Source organism: Thamnophis sirtalis, unplaced genomic scaffold (assembly GCF_051295495.1).
Source record: "Thamnophis sirtalis isolate CommonGarterSnake01/CBP01778 unplaced genomic scaffold, rThaSir2_p1.2 scaffold_4, whole genome shotgun sequence".
NCBI lineage: Eukaryota > Metazoa > Chordata > Lepidosauria > Squamata > Natricidae > Thamnophis > Thamnophis sirtalis.
The window spans coordinates 109,887,660-109,911,721 of NW_028261384.1; the positions used below are offsets into that span (position 1 = coordinate 109,887,660).

The 24,062-nt window shown below is 34.7% G+C and overlaps 3 protein-coding genes across 3 annotated transcripts; all 3 read left to right on the forward strand.

The window, feature by feature from the left end:
* The first annotated feature begins 4,622 nt into the window (after positions 1 to 4,622).
* LOC106548694 (olfactory receptor 6M1-like) lies at positions 4,623 to 5,597 on the forward strand. Its single transcript, XM_014066122.2, has one exon. It carries the CDS (start codon positions 4,623 to 4,625, stop codon positions 5,595 to 5,597), a length of 975 nt encoding a protein of 324 aa, XP_013921597.2.
* A 7,132-nt stretch (positions 5,598 to 12,729) lies between these two features.
* Positions 12,730 to 13,680, forward strand: LOC106548695 (olfactory receptor 4D1-like). The gene has a single exon (XM_014066123.2). It carries the CDS (start codon positions 12,730 to 12,732, stop codon positions 13,678 to 13,680), a length of 951 nt encoding a protein of 316 aa, XP_013921598.2.
* Positions 13,681 to 20,055: 6,375 nt separating this feature from the next.
* Positions 20,056 to 20,982, forward strand: LOC106548696 (olfactory receptor 4D1-like). The gene has a single exon (XM_014066124.2). The coding sequence runs from the start codon at positions 20,056 to 20,058 to the stop codon at positions 20,980 to 20,982; it is 927 nt and encodes a 308-aa protein (XP_013921599.2).
* Positions 20,983 to 24,062: the final 3,080 nt, after the last annotated feature.

A 24,062-nucleotide genomic window follows, 5' to 3' on the forward strand; every position in this document is an offset into this window, starting at 1 on the left:
TTAACCATGTTTTCTGTGAGGCTCCTGTTTTACTGCACATGATTTGCACTGATACCTCATTAAATGAATTATTAATGTTAGTTGGGGGCCTAGGCACACTAATGCTGCCCTTTATCTTGATTCTGATTTCATATGGTTATATAATTGGTGCAATAATGAGGATCCACAGCACTAGTGGCAGATGGAAAACCTTTTCAACATGCTCTTCACATTTGACAGTAGTGATAATCTATTATGGGACAGGGATGTTCATATATATGAAGCCAAAATCCAGTTACTCAGAAGAGCATGATAAGCTAATTTCTATATTTTATTCTGTTATTAATCCACTGCTGAACCCTATAATATATAGCTTTAGAAATAAGGAAGTCATAGAATCATTAAGAAGAGCCTTTGGAATAAATGTATTGGACAAGTCATACTAAAGACAAAATTAAGGAAAAAATATAAATCATATTATGTTTTCAAAATTATACAAAATCATATAAATTAAAATAAAAAATATTAGCAATTGTTAGCAAAATAAATAAATATGAATATCAGATTGGTACAGTACTAGAAAAAGATCAAAAAGAGACAAAACAAAATCATTATTCATGCACCAAATAATTAACCAGACAAAATCATTGACACAAGATATACTGGAATAGAATAGAATAGAATAGAATAGAATAGAATAGAATAACGGAGCTGGAGTGGACCTTGCAGGTCCACTGCTGCTTAGGCAGGAAACCTATACTATATCTGCAACTCAACAAGACAGACTTCAGAGGATAATCAGAACTTCAGAAAAAACAATTACTGTCAACCTGCCTTCCATTGAGGACCTGTACATGGCATGAGTCAAAAAGAGGCTCATGAAAATATTTACAGACCCCTCACATCCTGGATATAAATTGTTTCAATTTTTACCCTCAAAACGACACTATAGAGCACTGCACACATAGACACAAGAACAAGTTTTTTCCTGAACGCCATCACTCTGCTAAACAAATAATTCCCTCACCAATGTCAAACCATTCACTAAGACTGCATTACTATTACTATTAGTCTTCTCATCACTCCTCTCACCCATCTCCTCCCACTTATGAGAGCCAAGGTGGCGCAGTGGTTAAATGCAGCACTGCAGGCTACTGCTAGATCAGCAGGTCAGCGGTTCAAATCTCACCGGCTCAGGGTTGACTCAGCCTTCCATCCTTCCGAGGTGGGTAAAATGAGGACCCAGATTGTTGGGGGCAATATGCTGACTCTCTGTAAACCGCTTAGAGAGGCCTGAAAGGCCTATGAAGCGGTATATAAGTCTACTACTGCTATTATGACTGCAGGACTGTACCTTTGCTGTTTGTATGCTTACAATTTATATTGATATTGTTTCTTGATTGTTTATTTGTACTCTATGGCTATTATTAAGTGCTATACTGTATGATTCTTGATAAATATATCTTGTCTTTTTATGTACACTGAGAGCATATGAACCAAAGACAAATTGCTTGTGCGTCCAATCACATTTGACCAATAAAGAATTCTTTTCTATTATATTCCTTTCTATTTCAGACAAATGATTGTCCAATCTCTTAAAACTGAGGTGTCTTTAAGAAAGGGTGGGCTAATAGCAAATTGATTAATTATTATGACTCTCATATAATAATTCTAAATGACTACAATTCTAAATTGTTTTAATAAGTCCAACTTTTCCAAAGTTTCATTCAATTGTTTGCATTGTTCATTTTGGATTTTTGGAAGAATTGTGTACATTAAGATTATATTAAAGGAAGATGTGATGGCAAAAAGTTTAGGAATTGTTGTTCTAAATTAATAACAAAATATATTGTGTGCATTACAAAAAATGATTATTTTTAAAATGTTATTATTGTCTTCTATTGATTCTTAGAATTGTTATAAGTGTCTCAACAGCTAAAGATGTATTTGATCCATTATCCATATTTCTTTTAAGATTAAAACTGCCATCAGATGTTCTGACTTAGTTTGACTGTTGATTATCACAGTTGGCAAGAGAATGCTAAAATTAAAGAAGCTCCTGAATGTTTATCCTGCATGTGAACATAATGATGATTTTTTAAAATGTATTTTGCATCAGTATAAAAAACAAGTCATTTAATCATCAAATGATTTATGCAATGCACTGCAAAAAAAACCCTTAGAAGTGAAATTATATTGCATTCATACAGTTTAGGGCAAAAGTGACCAATACCTAAATATAAATGAATGGATTAAGTTGTCTAAATATTCATTCTGAGTGATCACAAAACACATATTGTACTGGAAGTCTGAAAAACATTGACATTCCATATTGTACTGGAAGTCTGAAAAACATTGACATCTACTGGAATAAATTATCTTATTTACTTATTATTTTATTCATTCATTCATTTATAAAATTTGTTTTGCTGCTTACTAATACATAGTGACAGAAGGCAGTTTACAAAGAAATAAAAGTACAATATAAAAATAAATAGAAATAATTAAAATAATAATAGTAGTAAAATAATAATTGTTTGCAGTGTATAGTATTTATGCAATACAAGCAGTATTTCCATACTTTTAGTCTCTTAAATTCCTGGCAGCAGTGTCCTAATTAATACTCAAAGGATAGTTTGATATTTTCGGCAAATGCACATGAGGCATATAAGAAAGAAACAATAATTTTATTGTTTGCTGTCAGCAATACTTTAAAAAACTGCAGAAACTTATTTTTGAAAAAATGTTTTAGATGGTAAGAATATCACTTGTAAATATTCCTACGCATATGTTACTGCAGAATGGTATTAAATTGTTCCTTAATTACACTCAGCACTTGGCAAGAATGTTTAAAGTGCAACTATTTTTCTAAGAAGTTTCAATACATATTTGTTTATATTAATAGTAAGCATTTTCTTTAAAAAGCTTTAACATAAAGATAATGAGAATCAGTGGATTTCTTATTTGTTCCATATCTTTAGAATTAAGATCCATTAATATGTCATTTTATTTAGATCTGTTAAAGATTTTGAAGATGCAAAATAAGATTTTCAGTGCTGATCCTATTATTTTTCCTTGCTATATTACTGAAGGTTAGTATGAATAATTGCCACTATGCTGATACAAATACATTCTGTATTAATTTTACAATTTTAATTCATCTTTTTATACCTTAATGTTTCTTTACAGACAGCTAATACTTAATTTTAATCTTTTCAGTTTGAATTGTTGTTTAGAATCATTTAGGATTTAATGCAGCAGTCACTGTTCTGAATAGTTTCACAGGTTCTTGGTCCACATAGGGTTAGGATTAGCCTACATAGACAGAATTAAAAAGGGGGGGAAAGTGGGGTGTGTGTTCAGGTTTAGTGTGTATTAAATGTATATATTACATGAATAATATTTCTTCATTCAATATCACAATTTGGATAAAGCAGTCAATCAGCTTATTAACTTACTTGTCATTTAGAATTTCATATCCATAATCAATTATTATACATACAAACACCATAATATGTCAAATAGATTATATATCTGATATACATATAAATATATGAGTCAGTTATACAAACTTTTGTCATTTCCTAGAATTTATTTTTAATACATAGTAATTTAATTTTGAACAAAAGCAAATAATGAAGCATGCTCATTGGTCTCCCATTAAATACAAAGTGAGTGTTTTCAGTAAAATCTAAATTGTAGAGTTATGAATCCATGAGCCAACATTTACTTATTTTATCCAACATAAATTTATGGATTTCTGTCTGAAAAGCAAACTATCTATCTTCTCTATTTCATTTTTCACATCTAAAATCTGTGGCATTTATGAATGTGCGTATATTTAAAATAGGAGCAATCTGGCTAGAATGTAAATTTTATATGAATTATCTTATTTAGGTTTCAATAAATACAGATGTAAAAAAAATAACTAGACATAAAGTTAACACAGAGCCGGGATCTATATATATATATATATTAATACAGTGGTGTAATTTGTCAGGGACCTGTAGAAAGAAGAGAAAAACAGAGATTGTATTATTTGCCAGGCAAAAGAGTAAATATTTCAGTTAGTGACAGTTGACTGCAGCAACATTCCAAGGAGTGACAGTTGACTTCAGCCTATATAAGAGACTTGGTCATCTCTGTTCTCATTGCTGAAAACAATGGCTAGCTCAGATGTGATCCCTGTTTATGCATTTCACTCTTGAATCTTAGACACTTGGACCTACTGACAACCTTGACCTGGCTCTTGAACGCTGGACCAACTTTAGATGGCTTCTTTTCATACTCCTCTTTAAAAAAACACATTTGCAGGCAAGTCTTTGCTTTGTTTAACAGATAAGACGAATGAATTTATTGCTATACCTTTACTTGAAAATAAAATTGATAATTTCTCAAGCAATGTCTTGAGTGTATGATATTGAAACCACATGATTAATCTGAATGTGTAATCTTATAAATAATGTTGTTTGATGCATCTATTGGTTACTAATATACTAAATTCTTCATTTTTACAGATGTGTCAATTGAGGATCTGACTTAATAGTTCAATTTTTCCCTCCTCCATCACTTCTTCTTTTCATCACTTTGTCTCTTATTTTACTGAACTATTTGTTAATGAATAGCATAAGATTAATCAAAGTATGAATTTGGTCAATAAAACTGTTGTATCTGAATTCATTCTCCTGGGATTTCACACCATTCGTTCAGTTGACATTGTCATCTTCATTGTTTTCTTTTTTGCATATGCATTAACCATTTCAGGAAATGTCATGTTAATTGTATTAGTGGTGGCCAATCATGGTCTTCAGTTGCCCATGTATTTTTTATTGGGTAACCTCTCATTTCTTGAACTCATGATCACATCAACTGTAGTGCCTAAAATGCTAATAAATATGATCACAGGAAAGAAGACAATCTCCTTTGTGGGCTGTCTTACCCAATCGTTCTTCTATTTTCTGATGGGATCTACTGAATTTTTCATATTGGCTGTCATGTCCATAGACCGCTATCTTGCAATTTGTTACCCACTACGCTATACTTTGATTATGAACAATAAGACTTGTTTCCAGTTTTTATTGGGGTCGTGGATTGGTGGTTTCATGATTATTTTAATTCCCAGCATTGTGACAGCTGGGTTACCATTCTGTGGCCCAAATATTGTTAATCACTTCTTCTGTGACAGTGCACCTTTACTCAAACTGGTCTGTAGTGACACATTGCTAGCTGAAAATATTGATTTTGGGACTTCTTGTATATTACTTTTGGGATCACTTTTTGTAACCACTATATCTTACATGTATATTATTATTGCTGTATTGAGAATACCTTCAGCACAAGGTCGTCAGAAAGCCTTCTCAACCTGTGTATCTCACATCACTGTGGTCACTCTATATTATGGGAGTTCTATCTTTATTTATGTCCGCCCAACCAAAGGAAATGTGCTTGATTTTAACAAAATGGGCACTGTGCTGAACACAATAGTGACTCCCATGTTGAATCCTTTCATTTATGGTCTTAGGAATGAGAAAGTGAAGATTGGACTAAGAAATGTCCTAAAATCATTCTTCAACAATGAAATGAAGAACTTAAAAAATATAGACAGAATCAAGAAATAGCAATTTAAAAAATCCAGCAGAGTACAGTAGCATAATGGACAGTCTATTTCACATTAACAATGACACCTATTGGGTGGTCTAGCTTTTATTTACTTATTAATTCAATTTAATCTGTTTTGTTTTGTTACATGCCATTAGATCATATAGAGCTGATATAAATCAGGAGGAATTGATATCATTTGACTCAGTTTTCTGTCAAGCAGTGGCTGTCACTGCCATCTACATACTAGAAGTTCTGAGGTCAACTGCAATATTGTGCGTGAGGAACAGATGAGGAGCCAGATTCAGCAATGCTGCTTATTTAAAATAAGAGTAGACTGTAAAGCAACATGCAGCTTCTGGCTGACAGCCCCTTTTATGGAAAGCTGTCAGCCATTAACCAATAATTTTAAAATATGTCCCACACTTGAACAGCAGAAGCTTCTGCTCATGCTTGTGTGGACCTAACACCCCTTCCTACCCATGGGATATTCCATTAATTTTGTATTACACAAATATAATCATCCATATACATTGATCTTCAATGGCTTTATATCAACTTGTAGCACACCTGTATTTCTATCAGGCCCCCACCCATCAACTGCATCCTTGAACTACATCAGATAGATTACTAATGCTTCCGGGGCCTCCAACTAGGCATATCTCTCAGCTGGAGACAAAGAAGAACAAGATGGACTCCGCAGCAGTGGACCCTCAATAACAGATGTTTCATTCGGCATTGGACTCGGCTCTTCTGATACCATTTCACTGTGTTGTCATCCCTCGCCCTTCTGGATCCCCACTCCAGTTCACTTTTTCCAGCTCTCTAGCAGCTGTCCCCATTGCACAGCTCCAAAGCTGGTCAACATGTCGGAGCCACTGTTGTCCATCCTTGAGCTCCACCCAATATGAATGGGAACCCATGACTTCTGTATTATGTGCTGGCACCTATAGAGGTTGACTGGTATAATTTTGGACATATACTCGATCACCTTGCTTAAATGTTTTGATTGCATTTTCCCAGTTTGAAAGGATTTCTGTCAAATAATCTGGATGTATTCTGTCTAAATTTGTTCTCAAGCAGTGAGAACAAATTTAGACTCATAAATAATTTGGCTGGCCTTCTGCCAGTGTATCTCACATTACTGTGGTCACTCTATATTATGGATAAGGAGTATATTATACAAGGAGTGACATGTTGGTTGAACAAATACTTATTAAGTTTCTCCTGATGGTCCCCAGGGCCCATTTGAGTCAACCTCTCTTTTGACATACGCACCATTTGTTCCACCTGCCCATTACTTGCAAGGTGAAATGACAAGGGTGTGACATATTCTTTCTCTTGCTAGGAATACCTCAAATGCAGTTGCCATAAATTGAGGCCATTTTCCTATACCAACAAGTATGGCAACCCATGTGTTTCAAACATTTTGTTTAGTACCCTGGTAATGGTGTCCAACATAGTTGACCTCATCATGGCCATCTCCAGCCATTTGGAATATGCATCAAAGACAATTAGAAAAGATATTCCAATAGATTCCAAGAATATGTTATGTTTTTGTTTATTTTTAATTATTTTACTAAACAGCCCTGAGATCCCTTGTTCTGAAGGGTGCCACTCAATTACATAAAAAAGAAATGAAATTAAAGGATGCATATGTGGGGATATTATCATTATCATTATCTTTAGAAGGTATATGAAATACTTGAAATCCAATTTTAGCCATGTTCTTGAGTGTAGAAAGACTATTGTATGCTCAGTGATGAAGGGAACAATGAAATTCCCAAAGTGGAGGAATGGATTGTGAAAATGAGAGAAGTTGCTAAGATAGCAAAGCTGATTTGCCTAATCAAAGCAAAAAGACCAGAATTCTTATCTTGATGAAAAAAGAAAAATGATATGATGATTTATGAATTTGCTGATTAAAAAAAAGATCCAGATCTAGTGAAGGATTAAAGAGATTTATAAAACATCCAAGAGGAAGTATGAATTATACGAGTGCAATTATCAGTTGAATAAATGTTTGGAAGTATTCCCATTTGATAAGTTTCTTTTCTTTTCTCATATTTATCTTTATGTAAAATTCTCCATAAATGTAAATAAAAAAGATATATTGCACTAGTCTATCCAAAATGTGAGGCTACTCCAGGAAGGGCAACAACTAGAAAATGAACCAAAATTGACCGAGGCTCCCTTGCCTATCCATCTAGTAGAACCAATCAGTTGGAAGAATCCTTCAAATGCTAACCCAACCAAAGTAACTACCAGAGCTAATAGGAAAACACATGGTTTCCAAATAAGCAGCAATTTCAATATGCAAGGATTCCATTTCAGCTGCTTTCTTCCTATACAGCAACTCACAGCTTCCAGATACCAGATCAGGAATTCTACAGCATATCTGGTCCAGTACAGAATAGAGGTATGTCTCTGAATAACATCAAACTACTGAAGAAATTCAATTCCTAACTTATGACCACTCCCAATGATTTTATGCAAATGAAGAAAAGAGAAAACAGAGAAAGAAAGAGACAAAACTGAAGGGTCATATCTCATAAGGAAATAATTTATCCTTCTATACGAGAGATGTCAAACTGGTAGTCCACAGGCTGGATGCATCATGTGAAGGCCACACCCACCCCTGGTTCATGAAGGGAAAAACATTACAAAACATCACATGATGGCAACATAACCGCAGGAGTCTGACACCAATACTCTACACCACAAAATTGTAGTTCTACCCAATGAGAGACTACTCAGTAAGGAGTTAAAATCAGTGGTGGGATTCAAAACATTTTACTACTGGCTCTGTGGGCATGACTTGTTGGGCATGGCATGGCTTGGTGGGAATGGCTTGGTTGGCGTGGCAAGGAAAGGATACTGTAAAATCTCCATTCCCTCCCCTCTCCAGAGGAAGGTTACTGCAAAATTCCCATTTCATCCTGATCAGCTGGGATTTGGGAGGCAGCAAATAGATGGGGTGGGAACAGCCAGTGGCAGTATTTACTGGTTCTCCGAACTACTCAAAATTTCCACTACTGGTTCTCCAGAACTGGTCAGAACCTGCTGAATTTCATCCCTGGTTAAAATGCTGTAAAATAATGTTCTCTATCCTAACCTTCTCAAGAGCCCTTTTACACTGATTTTACACTGATTTTAAGTGTATTTACACTGATTTTGGGCCTGAAGTCTGAGTGAAAGGGACCTAGATAATATATTTCCACTAATCCTCTCCACACTAAAGTACTGCTACTATTTTCTCAATGGAATGGTAATTAAACAGTCTCCCTTGTGACAAGTTAAATCACTACCAAAATCCAATGGTACATTATTTAACCAATGCAGCTATGCAGAATATAAATATTTAGAAGGTTAATGAGGTCAGCCAAGATGGTAATCAGCAGTTTGTAGACTTCAGGCAAACATTTTAGAAAATGGCTTCCAGATTTTTCCAATCTATGTATTAAACTGAGATCAGTTGATGTAGATACCTTAGCAGTTGCTTACTACTATTTTCAGGCCTAATTTAAACATGCTTTTAAAGAATCTTTTGTCCTACTATGACAAAATTAAGACATTAAGTTCTTAGGAACAGCCCTTCCAAAGAGCTCCATATTGTCAGACGCTGGTCATCATGTCTGAATCACAGTAACAATTGTGGAACACAGTCTGTTGAATCCACCAACTAATTAGGTTGTCTACACTTACAAATAGATACATGACTGTATGACAACTTGCAAATGACTTTTGAATACAATATTTCTCTAATGAGACTGATATAGGAATATTAAGTATATTTCTATCTACATACTTATCTAGCATTTTAATGATATCTCTTGTGCTTTGAGTTCCTAATTATTGAATTAACATTTTCATCTTTTACTTATAACACCCTGATGATTGGTGATTCAGGTTATTCTGGGTAAGATTTAAGTTCTCTCCTCGGATGTGGGTCCTTTGTGATTTTTTTAAAAAAAGGTTTTATACATCAAGTCCTTATTTTTATGCTAATTATCATGGAATTATTTTCTATCCTTTTAAAACAAAAATAATAGCTTTAATCAGTAATTGTTCAATTACACAGTCACCATAATAACATCCATATCTTTTTGAATGCAAATTGTACATTTTTTCTGTTAACATTACTAAGTTTGAGGCAAAATGTCATAAAAGTGAGTTCATTCAAAGAAATAAAGAATGCATCAATAAATCTCAGAATTTCCAACTTCAGCAATAGATCTGGTTCTTAAAGTGAGAATTGAAAAGAATAAGAATTGTTAATGTTCAGTTCTACTTATTTGTGAGGTTAATAGATGATCAATGCAATTTAATACATTTTAGTTCGGCTGGCATTGTTTCTTATTTTTCATAAAATAAATTATTTTTTCGATGAAAGGAATATTTTTGTATGAAATTGTGTTTTTGAATTAAAATAGAATTCTGCTTTCATGGAACATTTTCTGTAATGATTTAAATAAATTCAGAACTGAATTCAAATTAAGTAGCTTAAGGTTTTATTTATTTAATACCAGTGTAAGTCTACCTGACAGTTGAGAAATATAGGACTGACAAATTTAAATGCAATCTTCAGGCTGACTTATCTAAACTCTGGAAACATGTAAGTAATACAAATCATTTTACAATTGATACAAGTACTGTATGTATTGGTAAGTATAGTTGGATCAAAGATGCATTTTACAAATATGTATCAATTCATACTTAGCCATTTTGAAACAATTTAATTATTCATTCCCATATAATGGTCATTTACAATTATTTATTAGATTTGTTTGCCACCCATCTTACATTGAGAGAACTCTGAATGGCTTACAAATATCTCCTTTCTTAAATAATGAGAGAAGGAAAAAGTAATTGCATATAATGAATATAATGAGAACAAGTGTGGTATTGTGGTTAAGTTGGCTAAATTAGATGTACAACATGCTGTCCTCCTTTTGAGATAGAAGCCAGTGTATTTTAAAGTGAGGTGGGGTATCACTCTCTCAACTCTAGACTGGGAACTCAAAAAATAACTATAAAATAACTTTCACTGGATCTTTATGGTAAATATTAATAGTTCATAAACTTCAATAAAGATGCCTTCACCCTACAAAATGACCAATTTAGGATTTTCACAATTTCTTACATTATAATTCAATGTCTTAATGATAGTTTAGAAATAATAATAATAATAAAATTGATTGTCATAGCAGTAATAGTCTTAGCTCTGTTTGGATGTCCAGCTATTTTCTTACATTCAGAAAATATGTAAAGACTTCAAGACTTATTTGATCATTATGACAAAAAAAGGACAGTTTGATTATGTCTCTGAACAAATTCGCTTTCTTGTATATATAAATTGCTAACTTTTATATGGATCTACGTGATGTATGGTTTTTGATTGCTCTTGATTGTGTTTTGATTATGTTATTTTAATTTTGTCTATTTTTCTTTTCTGTTCTTAAGCCAAGGCATGAATCTGAAGAATTTTATACCATTGAGAGTGCTTGATTGGGATGGCTCACAACTGTAAAAAAAATGCATGTTGAAATTAGAGCTGCTTCAGTCATTCAATATCTGTTGAATAAGACATCTTCTGGTATGAAAAAAATCTCTCTTACACAGCCCCTTTTATTATTTTATAAATGTAGTAAATTCAAAACTGAATTTGGAATAAGCAATATATGGCCAACGAGTTTGTGTATGACTATTGGTATGTTTGATCATTTTGAGTACTGACTACTTATAGTCAGTTACAGCAACATTTCTCTATGACAACAGAGAAATAGAAATATAATATTAGGAAAGTGACTATCAAATCTGAGTCAACCTATTTAAATAATATATGAAACATATAAATAAGAGGTTTATTCTTCATTGAATAGGGTATATACAAGTGAGTGCCGCTTAATGGGTTTATTTCATATATTCAGACAAAACAAGTATGGCACAATATACTACATATTTATACATTACATTTTAATTAACTGAAAAATTCTAATACTTCATTTGCTACTAGTATCTTCTACAATGTTTTTGTCTGCACAGTGCATAATACAATTAATTCAATAAGTTCAAACTAAATTAACCTTTTCATGAAACCTTTGAATTACTACATTTGGAAGAGTGGCAGCTATCAGAATGTTACTTCTCCCACAATTTGTTCCTGTTTCAGATGTTGCTAATTCCCCCTAAGAGATGTCACCTTTAAGAAATGTCAAAAACTGTTCTATGGCTTTTTTAATGTTAAAAAACCTGAAATATTCTAAAGCTAGCTAGGATATCTGGTTATCTAAGAACATACCTGAACTTGTATTGTGATATGACACTGCATATATTCATATTTCAAGAAAGGGGAATTCTATTCTACTTTATCACATATCAAAATCTATTAGTGGTAATGCATAAGAATGATTATCACAGCAACAAAAGTTGTAGATACTAAATATATAGAACATTTAGAAAATGTAATAATGCAGTATATCTCATAGATAATTGACTAGTTTTTCTCCTCTTGATATTATAAAAGTTTGTAAAGATTTGTTTTATTAAGACTTAAAAGTAGGATTGTTGTGACTCTTCTTCCGCACTATGTTCCTAATTAGGTTTTATTATTATTATTAAAATTGTTATTATTCCAAATTTTGGTACAATTCTCCTTCAATTTATGATTTTTTTATTTTTTATTTAATAACTTTTATTATATATACCTTGTCCCTTTATCATGTTTGTTTCCCACTCAAGGTACAGATTTGTGAAATGCTTTACTAAGATTGATTGATTAAAATGTAATATAAGTCCTGGAAACACATTAAAATAGATAAATATCTAAATGTAATTTATATTAGATTATTAGCTCCTATATCCCATAATTATACCCCTTGTCTATGATTTCTTTGATTAAAAAAAGATTCAAATCAAATACACTTATATAATTTAAAAGTATGGGTCTGCACCCTTGAAATGTGCAAGGTAAATACATTTGATATTATTTGGCTTAATTGCAAAAAAACAACAAAAACATATTTAACATGTAATATGCATTGTAATTGACATTGTTGGTAAATTGTTCTAGGAAAAAATCAGTGACATAACTTACAATGTTTCTCAATTATTTCAGGAGGAAAACACTTAAAATCAGTAACAGGATTTTAAATGGAGAACAATCTGACAACTGTAGTAGATTTTATTCTTCTAGGTTTCTCCCAAAATCATAAAGTGCAGACATTTCTCTTTCTCCTTTTCCTTGCCATTTATACCACAACTTGGCTTGGAAATCTCACCATTATAATCACAGTGTTTTTCACACCTGTTCTGCATACACCAATGTATTTTCTGCTTGCTAACTTGGCTGTTGTAGACATCAGTGAATCATCTGTCACATCACTCAAAATGTTGTGGGATCTCTTCTCTCATACTCACACCATTTCTTATAATTGGTGCATTGCACAGATTTTTTTCATTCATTTAACAGGGGGCACAGTGGTCTTCTTACTAATTACAATGGCTGTTGACAGATATATTGCTATTTACAAGCCTCTGCAATATTTAATTATCATGAAGAAAGAAATTTGCATAGGATTGGTAGCAGGAGCATGGTTAGGTGGCTTTGCTCACTCCATTATCCAGGTTGGAATTCTCCTTCAGCTGCCTTTCTGCAAATCCAACGTTTTGGACAATTTCTACTGTGACATTCCTCAACTTATCAAGCTGGCATGTGCTGATACATACACAACTGAGCTTCTGATGGTTTGTAATAGTGGACTTCTCCTCACATTAATTTTCTTCACTTTGCTTATGTCATATACGGCCATCTTAGTAAAGATTAGGAGGCATATAACAGAAGGAAAACACAAGGCCCTTTCCACCTGTGCTTCCCAGATCATAGTTATAAGTTTGAATTTTGTTCCAGGGATGTTCATTTATGATCGTCCTTTCAAGGTATTTCCAGCAGACAAGGTTGTTTCGGTCCTCTACACTCTTTTGACCCCAATGCTGAATTCCATGATCTTCACTCTTCGGAATAAAGAAATAAAAGTCACCATAAAGAAGCTTATGAAAAAAATCTGTCTGTCTGAAAAAACAGAAGTGCCACGTTCTACGTGAGGGTAATATGCAGAATAACTTAAAGTTCAGTCTTCCACTCAGTAGCACAACTCTTGAATTAGTAAAATATAAAAATGTGAAAACTTGCTGAGCTCAGTAAATAAATGACTAACTTTTTAGGCAGGTTTAATAACTCAGAACACACGTGTGGTATACTTCAATAAATATTGGTAGTTGAACATATTGGTTCTGTGTGTCTTTTCCCTACAAGACATTGTTGCTCTTCACTTTCTATTTATTTTCAAATTTTATTGATAAAGTGTATGTGTGTTTATGTGTATGTGTAAAGTGTATGTGTGTTTATGTGTATGTGTTTATTATTTTGTCACCATTCTGGCATAAATATTGCATTTATTACATATGGTTTACTCAGTACCCCTGGATTTTAACTAGCATAAAGTGCTTGTAGGCTATTATTGTATATGAATTACTGTATTAACTAGTTAAATACTTCTAATTAAACACAGTATCTCCTCCTATAGTGACCACAATGCATTCAGTGAAATTGTTCCTAAAAAAGTGACAGGGGTGGATTTCAGGAGGTTCTAACCGGTACGTGAAATTCAGCGTATGTTTTAGAACCGGTTTGTCTGATGGAACAGTACCTGAATGCTGCCTCCCAGCCACCCCCCTCACTCACTCCCCCCACCCGACGTGATCGCCTTTCATTCTTCATCAGCCTCATTCATTCGTTCAGATAGCAGAGAACGAAAGGAGATCACATAGCCAAGGGCCAAGGAGCCTGCAGCCTTCTTCATTCAAATGGCATTCTCGCATGCCTTCTTTCTTTCTCTGAAGGCATGCGAGAAAGCCCCCCCCCCCACATTGCCCAAACATTATCTCCTTTCATTCTCCGTCTGCCTCATTCACTCATCCCTGTATGTGATAGCTTTCTACTGGATTCCTCTCTGTCCTGCCTCCTCCGATCTCCCAAAGTTCTTTCCACAGTGTGTGATAGCTTTCTCCTGGATTTCTCTCTGTCTTGCCTTCTCCAATCTCCATAATTTCAGCCCTTAATCCTCCCATTGTCTATTTTTGGGAGTTTCCCCCACTCTCTTTCCCCCCTTCATTGGAGTCCCCAAAATGTTTGCCACCGTGGGCGGGCATGGCTTGGGGGAGGTATATGACTGAGTGTGCATTAGTGATGTCAAGTTGGCCATACTCACCTGGTCACATGACTTCCAAGCCATGCCCACAAAATAGGTCACACCCACAGAATAGGTTCTAAAAAAATTGAAACTCTCCACTGCTAAATGAATATACAGTGTATATTCATTTAGTGAAGAGAGAGAAAGACAGAGACAGAGAGAGAGACAGAGACAGAGAGACAGAGAGACAGAGACAGAGACAGAAAAACAGACAGACAGACAGATAAGCTACATATTGGAAAAAGATGAAGTAAGTTCTCAGTGGCCTTGTATACTGCCCAGAAAGCGTAGATTGTTAGTTCTATTGTCCTTCTTTGAAACTGAATTTGAAGATGGTGGTTGTGATGACGTGCATTTGAATATTACAATTATTGTAATGTGACCGTTAAGACTCTAAATGTGCAAATCTACTCTCCATGGAAGAGCACTAACTCTTCAGAACCAACTAATCAGTAGCCTAATGAAAAAGCACATGGAAATAATTTATTGAATAGGTGAAGTCATCGTTATTGTTGCCAGAATTTTCTACTCCAGGAAGTGGCACAAGTGAAGTATCAACCAAAAGTAAGCAAAGACTATCCTAGACACCATCTTTACTTGTTGTGTAAAAGGAGGTTTGTGATTTCAAGGCAGAAATCAGTACCATACATCTAGGAGAGTTCTCAAATAACATACCTATTCCTTCGGGAGGCTACAATCTCATCACCACCAGAGCTAAGGAAAAAAAAAAGATGATTCTAATAGCAATTCCAACTTTCAGGAACTGAATTTCAGCTTGTTTCTTCCCATTCAATTCCTCACAAACTCTTAACATCAAATCAAAACTTACATAACATATTTGGTCAAGTATAGGATGCAGTGACGTGCAGTGAGGTTTATGACTGGTGAAGCAGTCTTTTCCCCTGACATCCCACTGTCTAAAGCGCTTTCTTTCTTTCACCCACCTGAGCTCTGACAGGTGGGAGAAAGAAAGCATCAGCCCACCAGCTCACTTTCTTTGCCCGTCTCTATGTCCGTGGTGAACATAGAGGTGGGCAAAAGAAAGTGAGCTGGTGGCCTGACGTTTTCTTTTTTTTGCCCAGAGGCAGGCAGCTCAGGCGGGCAGAAAGCGGCAGCCCGCCAGCTCACCTGAACTGCCCGCCTCTGGGCAAAAGAAAGTGGCAGCCTGCCTGCCAAAGAAAGCAGGCAGGTTGCCCTCCCTGCCTCTCCTACCCCCTTCCCTCTCTTCCCTCTCAAACAAACTCTATCTGAAATTGAGAGTTTGTTTGAGTGAAGAAACAAACACATGCACACACACACACACACACACTACTTACAATTACAATTAATTACATTAATTTTGAACTCCTCCTCCTCCCTCCAACCCACATACCTTTTCTAGCTGTTTCACAGAGGATTTCAACTCTGCTCTTGCCTGCCATCATGAAAATGTAAAAGGAAAAAGGCAAGAGCTGCTGAGGTCAGGCTGGGTTAGCTGCTGCCAGCGTCCCCAATGGATGACTCTGCTTAACTGTTTAAAAAAGCCTCTAAAAAAACGCCTCCTACAGGAGGAGGCAAGTGAACTATGTGCCTCATCTACATAAGGAATTTTTCGGCTTTTAACCCTTGCTTAACTCTGCTTGAGTGATCATAAAGTTAGACTAAATGAGGCATGTAGTTCTCCTGCCTCCTCCTGTAGAGGGCACATTTTTAGAGGCTTTTTTAAATAGTTAAGCACTAAGCAGAGTCATCCACTGTGACTCTGGCAGCAACTAGCTCAGCCTTTTTCCTTTTACATTTTTTTTTCTTTTCAGGGTGACAGTGCTCTGCCTCCCCTGACTGCACGTTACTGATAGGATGGAGGTATATTGTTGAGTCTCATAAAAAAATATTGAAGAAAGATCAGATGTCCACACATATAATGCAATATTCAAAGCTAAACAGGGGAAAAAAGAAGCCAAGTCATATGACCAGTTCATCTCTACTATGCCACTTACCAAAGCATGATGAGTACTCGAAGAAGTGACCAGTGATATGTGCTGGAGAATTTACACAATCCACAAGGGCTCTGCTTCCACTACATAGTTGACCACTCCTAATTCTGTTTGAAGTTGATCCATCTTATCAGAAAACGAAGAGAAAAGAAGCAGGGGTACTACTACTACTCTCCAATTCTTTCTCTTCTATTCTGATATATCCAAGTACTGTAATATTCATTATCCAGACCTTTTAATTTTTCTTATCAACAATTAAGTCTGGGAAGTCTGCAGATATTTGTATGTTTGAATTCTAAAGTTCCAGAGCAGTTTAGCATTTCATTTTCAATTGAATTTTGTGGTACTATCATTTCTTGCTTGCAGGGAAAGAGTATTTTGTGCAGATATTCCAGTGCTCTTTGTTGCTACTTTGTCATGCTATTGTTTGTAGTCAATCTGTGTTATCTTCTTGCAGCAGTTACGTAGATGATGTACTATGTCCAAAGCACCTGAGGATAGAAAAAGAAGCAATGGGTGGAAACGAATCAAGGAGAGAAGCAACTTAGAACTGAGGAGAAATTTCCTGACAGTTAGAACAATTAATCTGTGGAACAGTTTGCCTCCAGAAGTTGTGAATGCTTCAACACTGGAAGTTTTTAAGAAGATGTTGGATAACCATTTGTCTGAAATGGTATAGGGCAGCAATGGCAAACCTTTTTTGGCTTGTGTGCCATAAGGGGAGAGCGCAGGAGAGTTGTGCATGGGTGTACCACACCTATAATGCAATGTGCGACAACCCCCAGTGCGCATGTGCGCATGAAAGTCACTCCTCTCATTTTTTGCATGCTTTTTTCACCCTCCCCAGGCTCCAGAGGCTTAAAAAAGACCCTTAAAAAGGACCCTTTGAGCAAACCGGAAGTCACTTCTGGTTTCTTTCATAGGGCCGGTCCCTGAAGCCTCTGGAGGACTTAAACTAACCCTACAAGCAAACTGGAAGTCTGTTACCAAACTTCAGGTTTGCCCATAGGGCTGGGGTTTTTTTTGCGCTCCAGAGACTCCAGAAGCTCCTGAAGCCTCCATAGGGCCTCCAGGGGAGAGGCTCTTTTCGCCCTCCCCAGGCTCCTAAAAAACCTCTTGATCCTGGGAGAGAGAAAAATGCCTTTAAAAAAGGAGGAACTCAGCTGGCTAGCATGCGCATGCGCGCTGGCCAGCTGACAGGGCAACGCCTCACGGTCCCTGATAAATGGCTCCGCGTGCCACCTGTGCCACCTTTACATATTAAATTCATGGGTACAGCTCTTTTAAAGAGATCCCTACTGACAGAAATCTGGTTATCAGATCTGCATCATGCCAAAATTGTGGAACACAACCTCTTAAAATCAATCAACTAATGTGGTTGATATATCTTTTATGAACATGTATGATATGTGATTGTATGTGGACTTTCATATATCAACTATGAAGTTTCTAAATACAGGTGGTCTTTGAGTTACAAGCATTCATTTAGCAACTGTTCAAAGTTCTGTTAGTGCTGAAAAGGTGACTTATAATGGCTTCTAATACTTATAACTGTTTCAGCATCCCTATGGTCATCAGGGGTGGGTTCTGGTAGCTGCTACTGCCAGTTCACTTGGGTGTGCTGCGCACGCGCACTCAGTGCACACTGCATGTGCATGCACAGTACCACTCAAATTGCTCTGTGCATGCACATAAGCAAAAAGCACAATGGCGGCACCTACAGTGCTGCCTGGAGAACCAGTTTGGAGGTTTAGCAGGCCTGGTCACTGCTAGTTCCAATGACCTAGGACACCAAGTTACTACTGGTTCTGCTTAACCGGTCTGAACCAGTAGGAACCCACCTCTGATGGTCATGTAATCAAAATTTGGGCATTTGGAATGTACTCTTAATGATTATTGCAAATCGCCTAACAACCAAGTAAAAAAAGATTCTAAAATTGGTTTTGACTCACTTAACAACTGCCTCACTTAGTGACTGACATTTTGGGCCAAATGTAGTCATAGGTCAGGCTATTTCTTTAACGGATCCATATAAGAATAACAAATGTATTTCTATCTGTCTACTTCTGCAGCATTTTAGTAACCTCTCTTGTGTTTTTAGTCCCTAGAGTTAACATGTTCATACTTTACACATAACCTCATGATGATTAGTAAATATAGGAATACATCTACCAATACAAATTAATCTGAGGCTGAATCCAGAGTCCGTTTGGATATGACTCCTTTGCCACTTTTTTTTTAAAAAAATGTTATGATACAACTAATTCTGAATAGATTGTGCATTTTGTCGCTTAACATTTCTAAGGTTTGCGAGGAAGCATCAATAGATATCTATTTATTAAAAGAAAATAATGTATTAGTAAATTCCAGAATTGCACATTCAGAACTTTAGTAATAGATACACTTATTAAAGTTGGAACAATAATGAGAATTGTAAAGAGGCTGAGGTGGTGGGCTTTGGTTTGTTTGTGGTATTTATTTATTTTTTGCCAGTTTTCAATATTTATTTTTACCTATTTGAGAAGGTAAGAAATGTTGAATGAAATTTGGTGGAAAGGTTTTGCTTCATTCTTCATGACAATAATTTCCTGCAAAATGAAGTTGCATCTTCTCCTTTTAGATAAATAGAATACTTTCATGATAACATGTATTTTATTGTTGATTAGGCTTTAATATTGCTAACATATTTCTCAATATTTGTTTTTCAATGAATTTATAGATTTGGAATGTAGTATAGTAAGCATAAACAATCAGATTAGAATGGCCTGTAAATCCTATAAATAACTAGATTTTTTATTTAAAAACCTAAATATACAGTCATGTGAAAAAGTAATGACACCCTCTTTGAGTTCTATTGTTTTATGTGTAAAGACATAGTAAAAACAATCTGGTCCTTAGCTGTTCTTAAAAGTAGGTAAACATGATCTCAGATGAACAATAATACATGACAAATTATACCATGTCATGATTTATTTTATGAAAAAAGCTAAAAATGAAGTCAAATAAATATATAATGTAAATTATATTAAAGGTAGATTATTAACTTTTATAAGCTAAAATAATATGTCTTGTTTATGTTTCCTCCTTTGAAATATGCACAGCAAAGAAAATTTAATAGCATTTGACGATATCATTTTTTAACATATAATATTTTTCATAAAATGTTTTAAATATAATGTGTGTTCACAAATAATTCACAATGTTGCTTAACTATTTCAGGGGGAAAATACTTAAAATCATTAAGAGGATTTTAAATGGAGAACAACAAATCAGCTGTAGTGGAGTTTATTCTCCTAGGCTTCTCCCAGAATCCTAGGGTGCAGTTGCTTCTCTTTCCGCTTTTTCTTTTCATCTATATCACAACTTGGCTTGGAAATTTCACCATTATAATCACAGTGTTCCTCACACCTGTTATGCATACCCCCATGTATTTCCTGCTTGCTAACTTGGCTGTTGTAGACATCAGCGAATCTTCTGTCACATCACTTAAAATGTTGTGGAATCTCTTCCACCACACTCATAGTATCTCCTACAATTGGTGCATTGCACAGATTTTCTTCTTTCACTTAACAGGGGGAACAGTGGTCTTCTTACTAATTGCAATGGCTGTTGACAGATATATTGCTATTTACAAGCCTCTGCAATATTTAATTATCATGAAGAAAGAAATTTGCATAGGATTGGTAGCAGGAGCATGGTTAAGTGGCTTTGCTCACTCCATTATCCAGGTTGGAATTCTCCTTCAGCTGCCTTTCTGCAAATCCAACGTTTTGGACAATTTCTACTGTGACATTCCTCAACTTATCAAGCTGGCATGTGCTGATACATACACAACTGAGCTTCTGATGGTTTGTAATAGTGGACTTCTCCTCACAATAATTTTCTTCACTTTGCTTATGTCATATACGGCCATCTTAGTAAAGATTAGGAGGCATATAACAGAAGGAAAACACAAGGCCCTTTCCACCTGTGCTTCCCAGATCATAGTTATGAGTTTGAATTTTGTTCCAGGGATGTTCATTTATGATCGTCCTTTCAAGGTATTTCCAGCAGACAAGGTTGTTTCAATCCTTTACACTCTTTTGACTCCAATGCTGAATTCCATGATCTTCACTCTTCGGAATAAGGATATGAAAGTCACCATTAAGAAGCTCATGAGAAAATTATATCTGTTTAAATAGACAGAAACAGCACATTGTGCATGCAGGATAATTTGAAGTTCAATCCCCCACTTTGTGGCACATCTCTTTTAATTTAGTAACATATATGAAGAAGAAGATGAAAACATTGAGACGCATTTTGCTATATTCCTGGACAAATGCTTGAATTGGATGTTTGTAATACTGCATTCGATTTTTACCACCACAATATAAAATGATGTTGGGACACTGGAAGGAATGTAATATGTCAAATATAATTTATTTTCTGAGTCCAAATTTATCCATGTGAGTTTACTATCACCTACTATTAGGATTGCATAAGAACCGTGAATCCATTCTTAGTTTCATGAACTTTTGACATTATAAAATATAGTGCAAGATTGAAATAAAGTTAATTACTTACCCTCCCCATCTCTCTTTTCCCTGGCATTGAAAATTTCTTTGCTTTTGCCCTACCTCTGTGTCTTCATTTATCATATAACCTTTAGACCTTCTCTAACTCATTAAATTTGATATCTAGATTTCTTTATTCCTACTTTACCCCCTAGAAGAATCTTACCATTTCAGTGTGTGTGTGGGGGGGGGGGGGGGTGACCTACATATTTTTTCTAAAGTAGCTAGACATGAAAAAGAGAAACTCCATTCCAACTTGAGAAGGGTACCAGAAAACCCTCTCCATTATCAATACTCAGACAAATGTGTCCTAAGTAGATACAAGTTGCCAGTTTTATATTTTTTTTCTGAAAATATAGTAGCTTAAATCTTGAGATACTGGCATAATCATTATTTTCAGTATTCAAATGTATTATACCCTGCTGTAATGTTATTTTGATATACCAGAGGTGTCGTTGATAAAGAATGACAAGATTCTGACACCAAGTGAAGTATGTTCTGAATAGGACCATACTCTTTCAGAAAGATCAGGATGTAAATGTGTTGAGGGCAACTGGGTTTAAATATGGTGTCTGTAGTGGGGAATATATTTGTGAAATTATGAAAAGTATGCCAACTGTGACCCTTTCCAAGCTGGCTACAACTAATGAGATATTGTGTTACAACACAAGGGGGTGTACTTGTAACCTTTGGATAGTGCTTTGAAGTTGTTATTTAAATAAAAGCTGTGACTAGGCTACTGGCTGGTTCAAAATACACAGCTTATTAGAGCATGACTTTACTTAAAGAGCTGCATGGCTACCTAAATATCAGTTGTTCAAATATCAGCTGTTAAAAATGTAGATGCTAAGGTTGATTCTTAAAGCCTAGATCTGTGGAACCTCCTTTCCATCTACAAACCAGTGAGAGAGGCCCTCCTGAAGATACTATTAGACAAATAAACTTCTAATATATGATCTCCTGTTGGATCCCAGGCTTTGAAATGTGTTCCCTAGAAAGGGATTGTTTGGCTTCCATTCTCCCACTATTTATGAAGATTGTAGACACACATCTCTTTTGACAAGTATTCAATGGTTAATTATTTAATGGTTTTAATGATTTTATTTCAATGTTGTAAGTTGCCCTGAATATTAGAACAGAAAATTGGAGTTAATGGTAAGTTCCAGACTATATAACCAAATAAAATAGGAATAATAATATTAACAATAGCTCATGTAGTTTTCCATTTTTCCTGAAACAAACTATTGATAAGGGGTTCTACATTGTGCTACAATTTTAAACTATTCCACATTTTTTTCACAAACTAATGGAGAAGAGAGACTATGCTTTTCAAATGTGACCAGATTTGCTTAGCCTATGCGGCAATACATTGTTTTTTTTTCTTTGTCATAAATCACACAAAATAAATAATTTAAAACTGAATTTAACTAGTGGTTATTGCTACAACTTGCTGCAGTTTTAGTGGCTTTGACAATTTTCTTCAGATTTTAAGTAACTATGATGCATGTAAAAACAAACTTTCACATGCAATAACAGTCAAAGGTGCTGTGGCCACTTAGTATATTTAATATTTGCACAACCCCAGATAATCTGGTGTGAAATAAAATAGAGTAGCACATCAGAACATGCCGGAAGGTTGGGATTTTATTGGAGGGTAATTCTAAATGTATTATTATTATGTATTTACACTGGCAAAAACTCAATTCTCAACTCTTAAAGTGAAAAAATATCATGTTCTCTTTGTTACTGTGTGCATGGTGATTTTGATTCAACTTGGTATAAATAATTGCAGAGGTGATCTAATTTATTCTTGGGGGAATCATTCAGTTAAGAACTTTTCCAATATATTTTTAACTAATAGCTATGAGTTCAATGTCCATCTTTTTTTTTTTTTAAAAAAAAAGTATAGTCGCATTAGGATAGCAGTTTTGTATTTGTTCCAATCAATAATTCAAAATGCTCCATGATATTCCAAATTCTCTCTTATACAAAAATATACACATGGACAGATAAACATTTCTATCTGTTCTGTTCATAGTGGAAACATGCAGGGAAGTACAATGAAAGAAGCTTGAAAAGAAGTAGTAATTTATGACATACTATGATGAAGTTATTTGAAACTAATAAAGGGATGTTTGTATCTCCATTTCCAATTCCTGCAATCCTCATAAAGGAGACAACAATGATGGAGAGTGGGAAATCATCATATTAACAATAATATTGCAAGTTCTTTATTAGTTCAACTAACTTTTTTTAAATGACTTTTTTGAAATATTATTTCAATTGCTTGATAAAAAGGGGATTTTTTTGCTTTAAAAATATTTTTCTTCCCTCTTTCTTTACATTATCTGTTTGATCTATTGATACCTAATTGATCTTCTGTAAGTTTTTAGTTATTCTTGTTTTGGTTTTTAGATATTGTTTAGCATTTTTACTATGATTATAGAAATAAATTAGGACTGAAGATTTATTTTCATCAACTCACAGGTAAATATTGAACTTCAATATTTTTCCAATAAGAAGTCTAACACAGCACAATTTCAAAAGTATTAATTCCTCTACAAATTGTCATTAAAATGTTATACACCATATCTTCTTTGTGAAGTATTGAAAATGTTCTACTTCTGAACATTAAGAAATAATTATATATATATTTAAATTGTATTTAAGCTTTATTACAGAAAAACAATGTTTGCTGATATGTAAGA

Bases quoted from the DNA above. Each gene is read 5' to 3' on its own strand.
- LOC106548694 (XM_014066122.2), top strand. From the start codon at position 4,623: ATGAATTTGGTCAATAAAACTGTTGTATCTGAATTCATTCTCCTGGGA.
- LOC106548695 (XM_014066123.2), top strand. From the start codon at position 12,730: ATGGAGAACAATCTGACAACTGTAGTAGATTTTATTCTTCTAGGTTTC.
- LOC106548696 (XM_014066124.2), top strand. From the start codon at position 20,056: ATGGAGAACAACAAATCAGCTGTAGTGGAGTTTATTCTCCTAGGCTTC.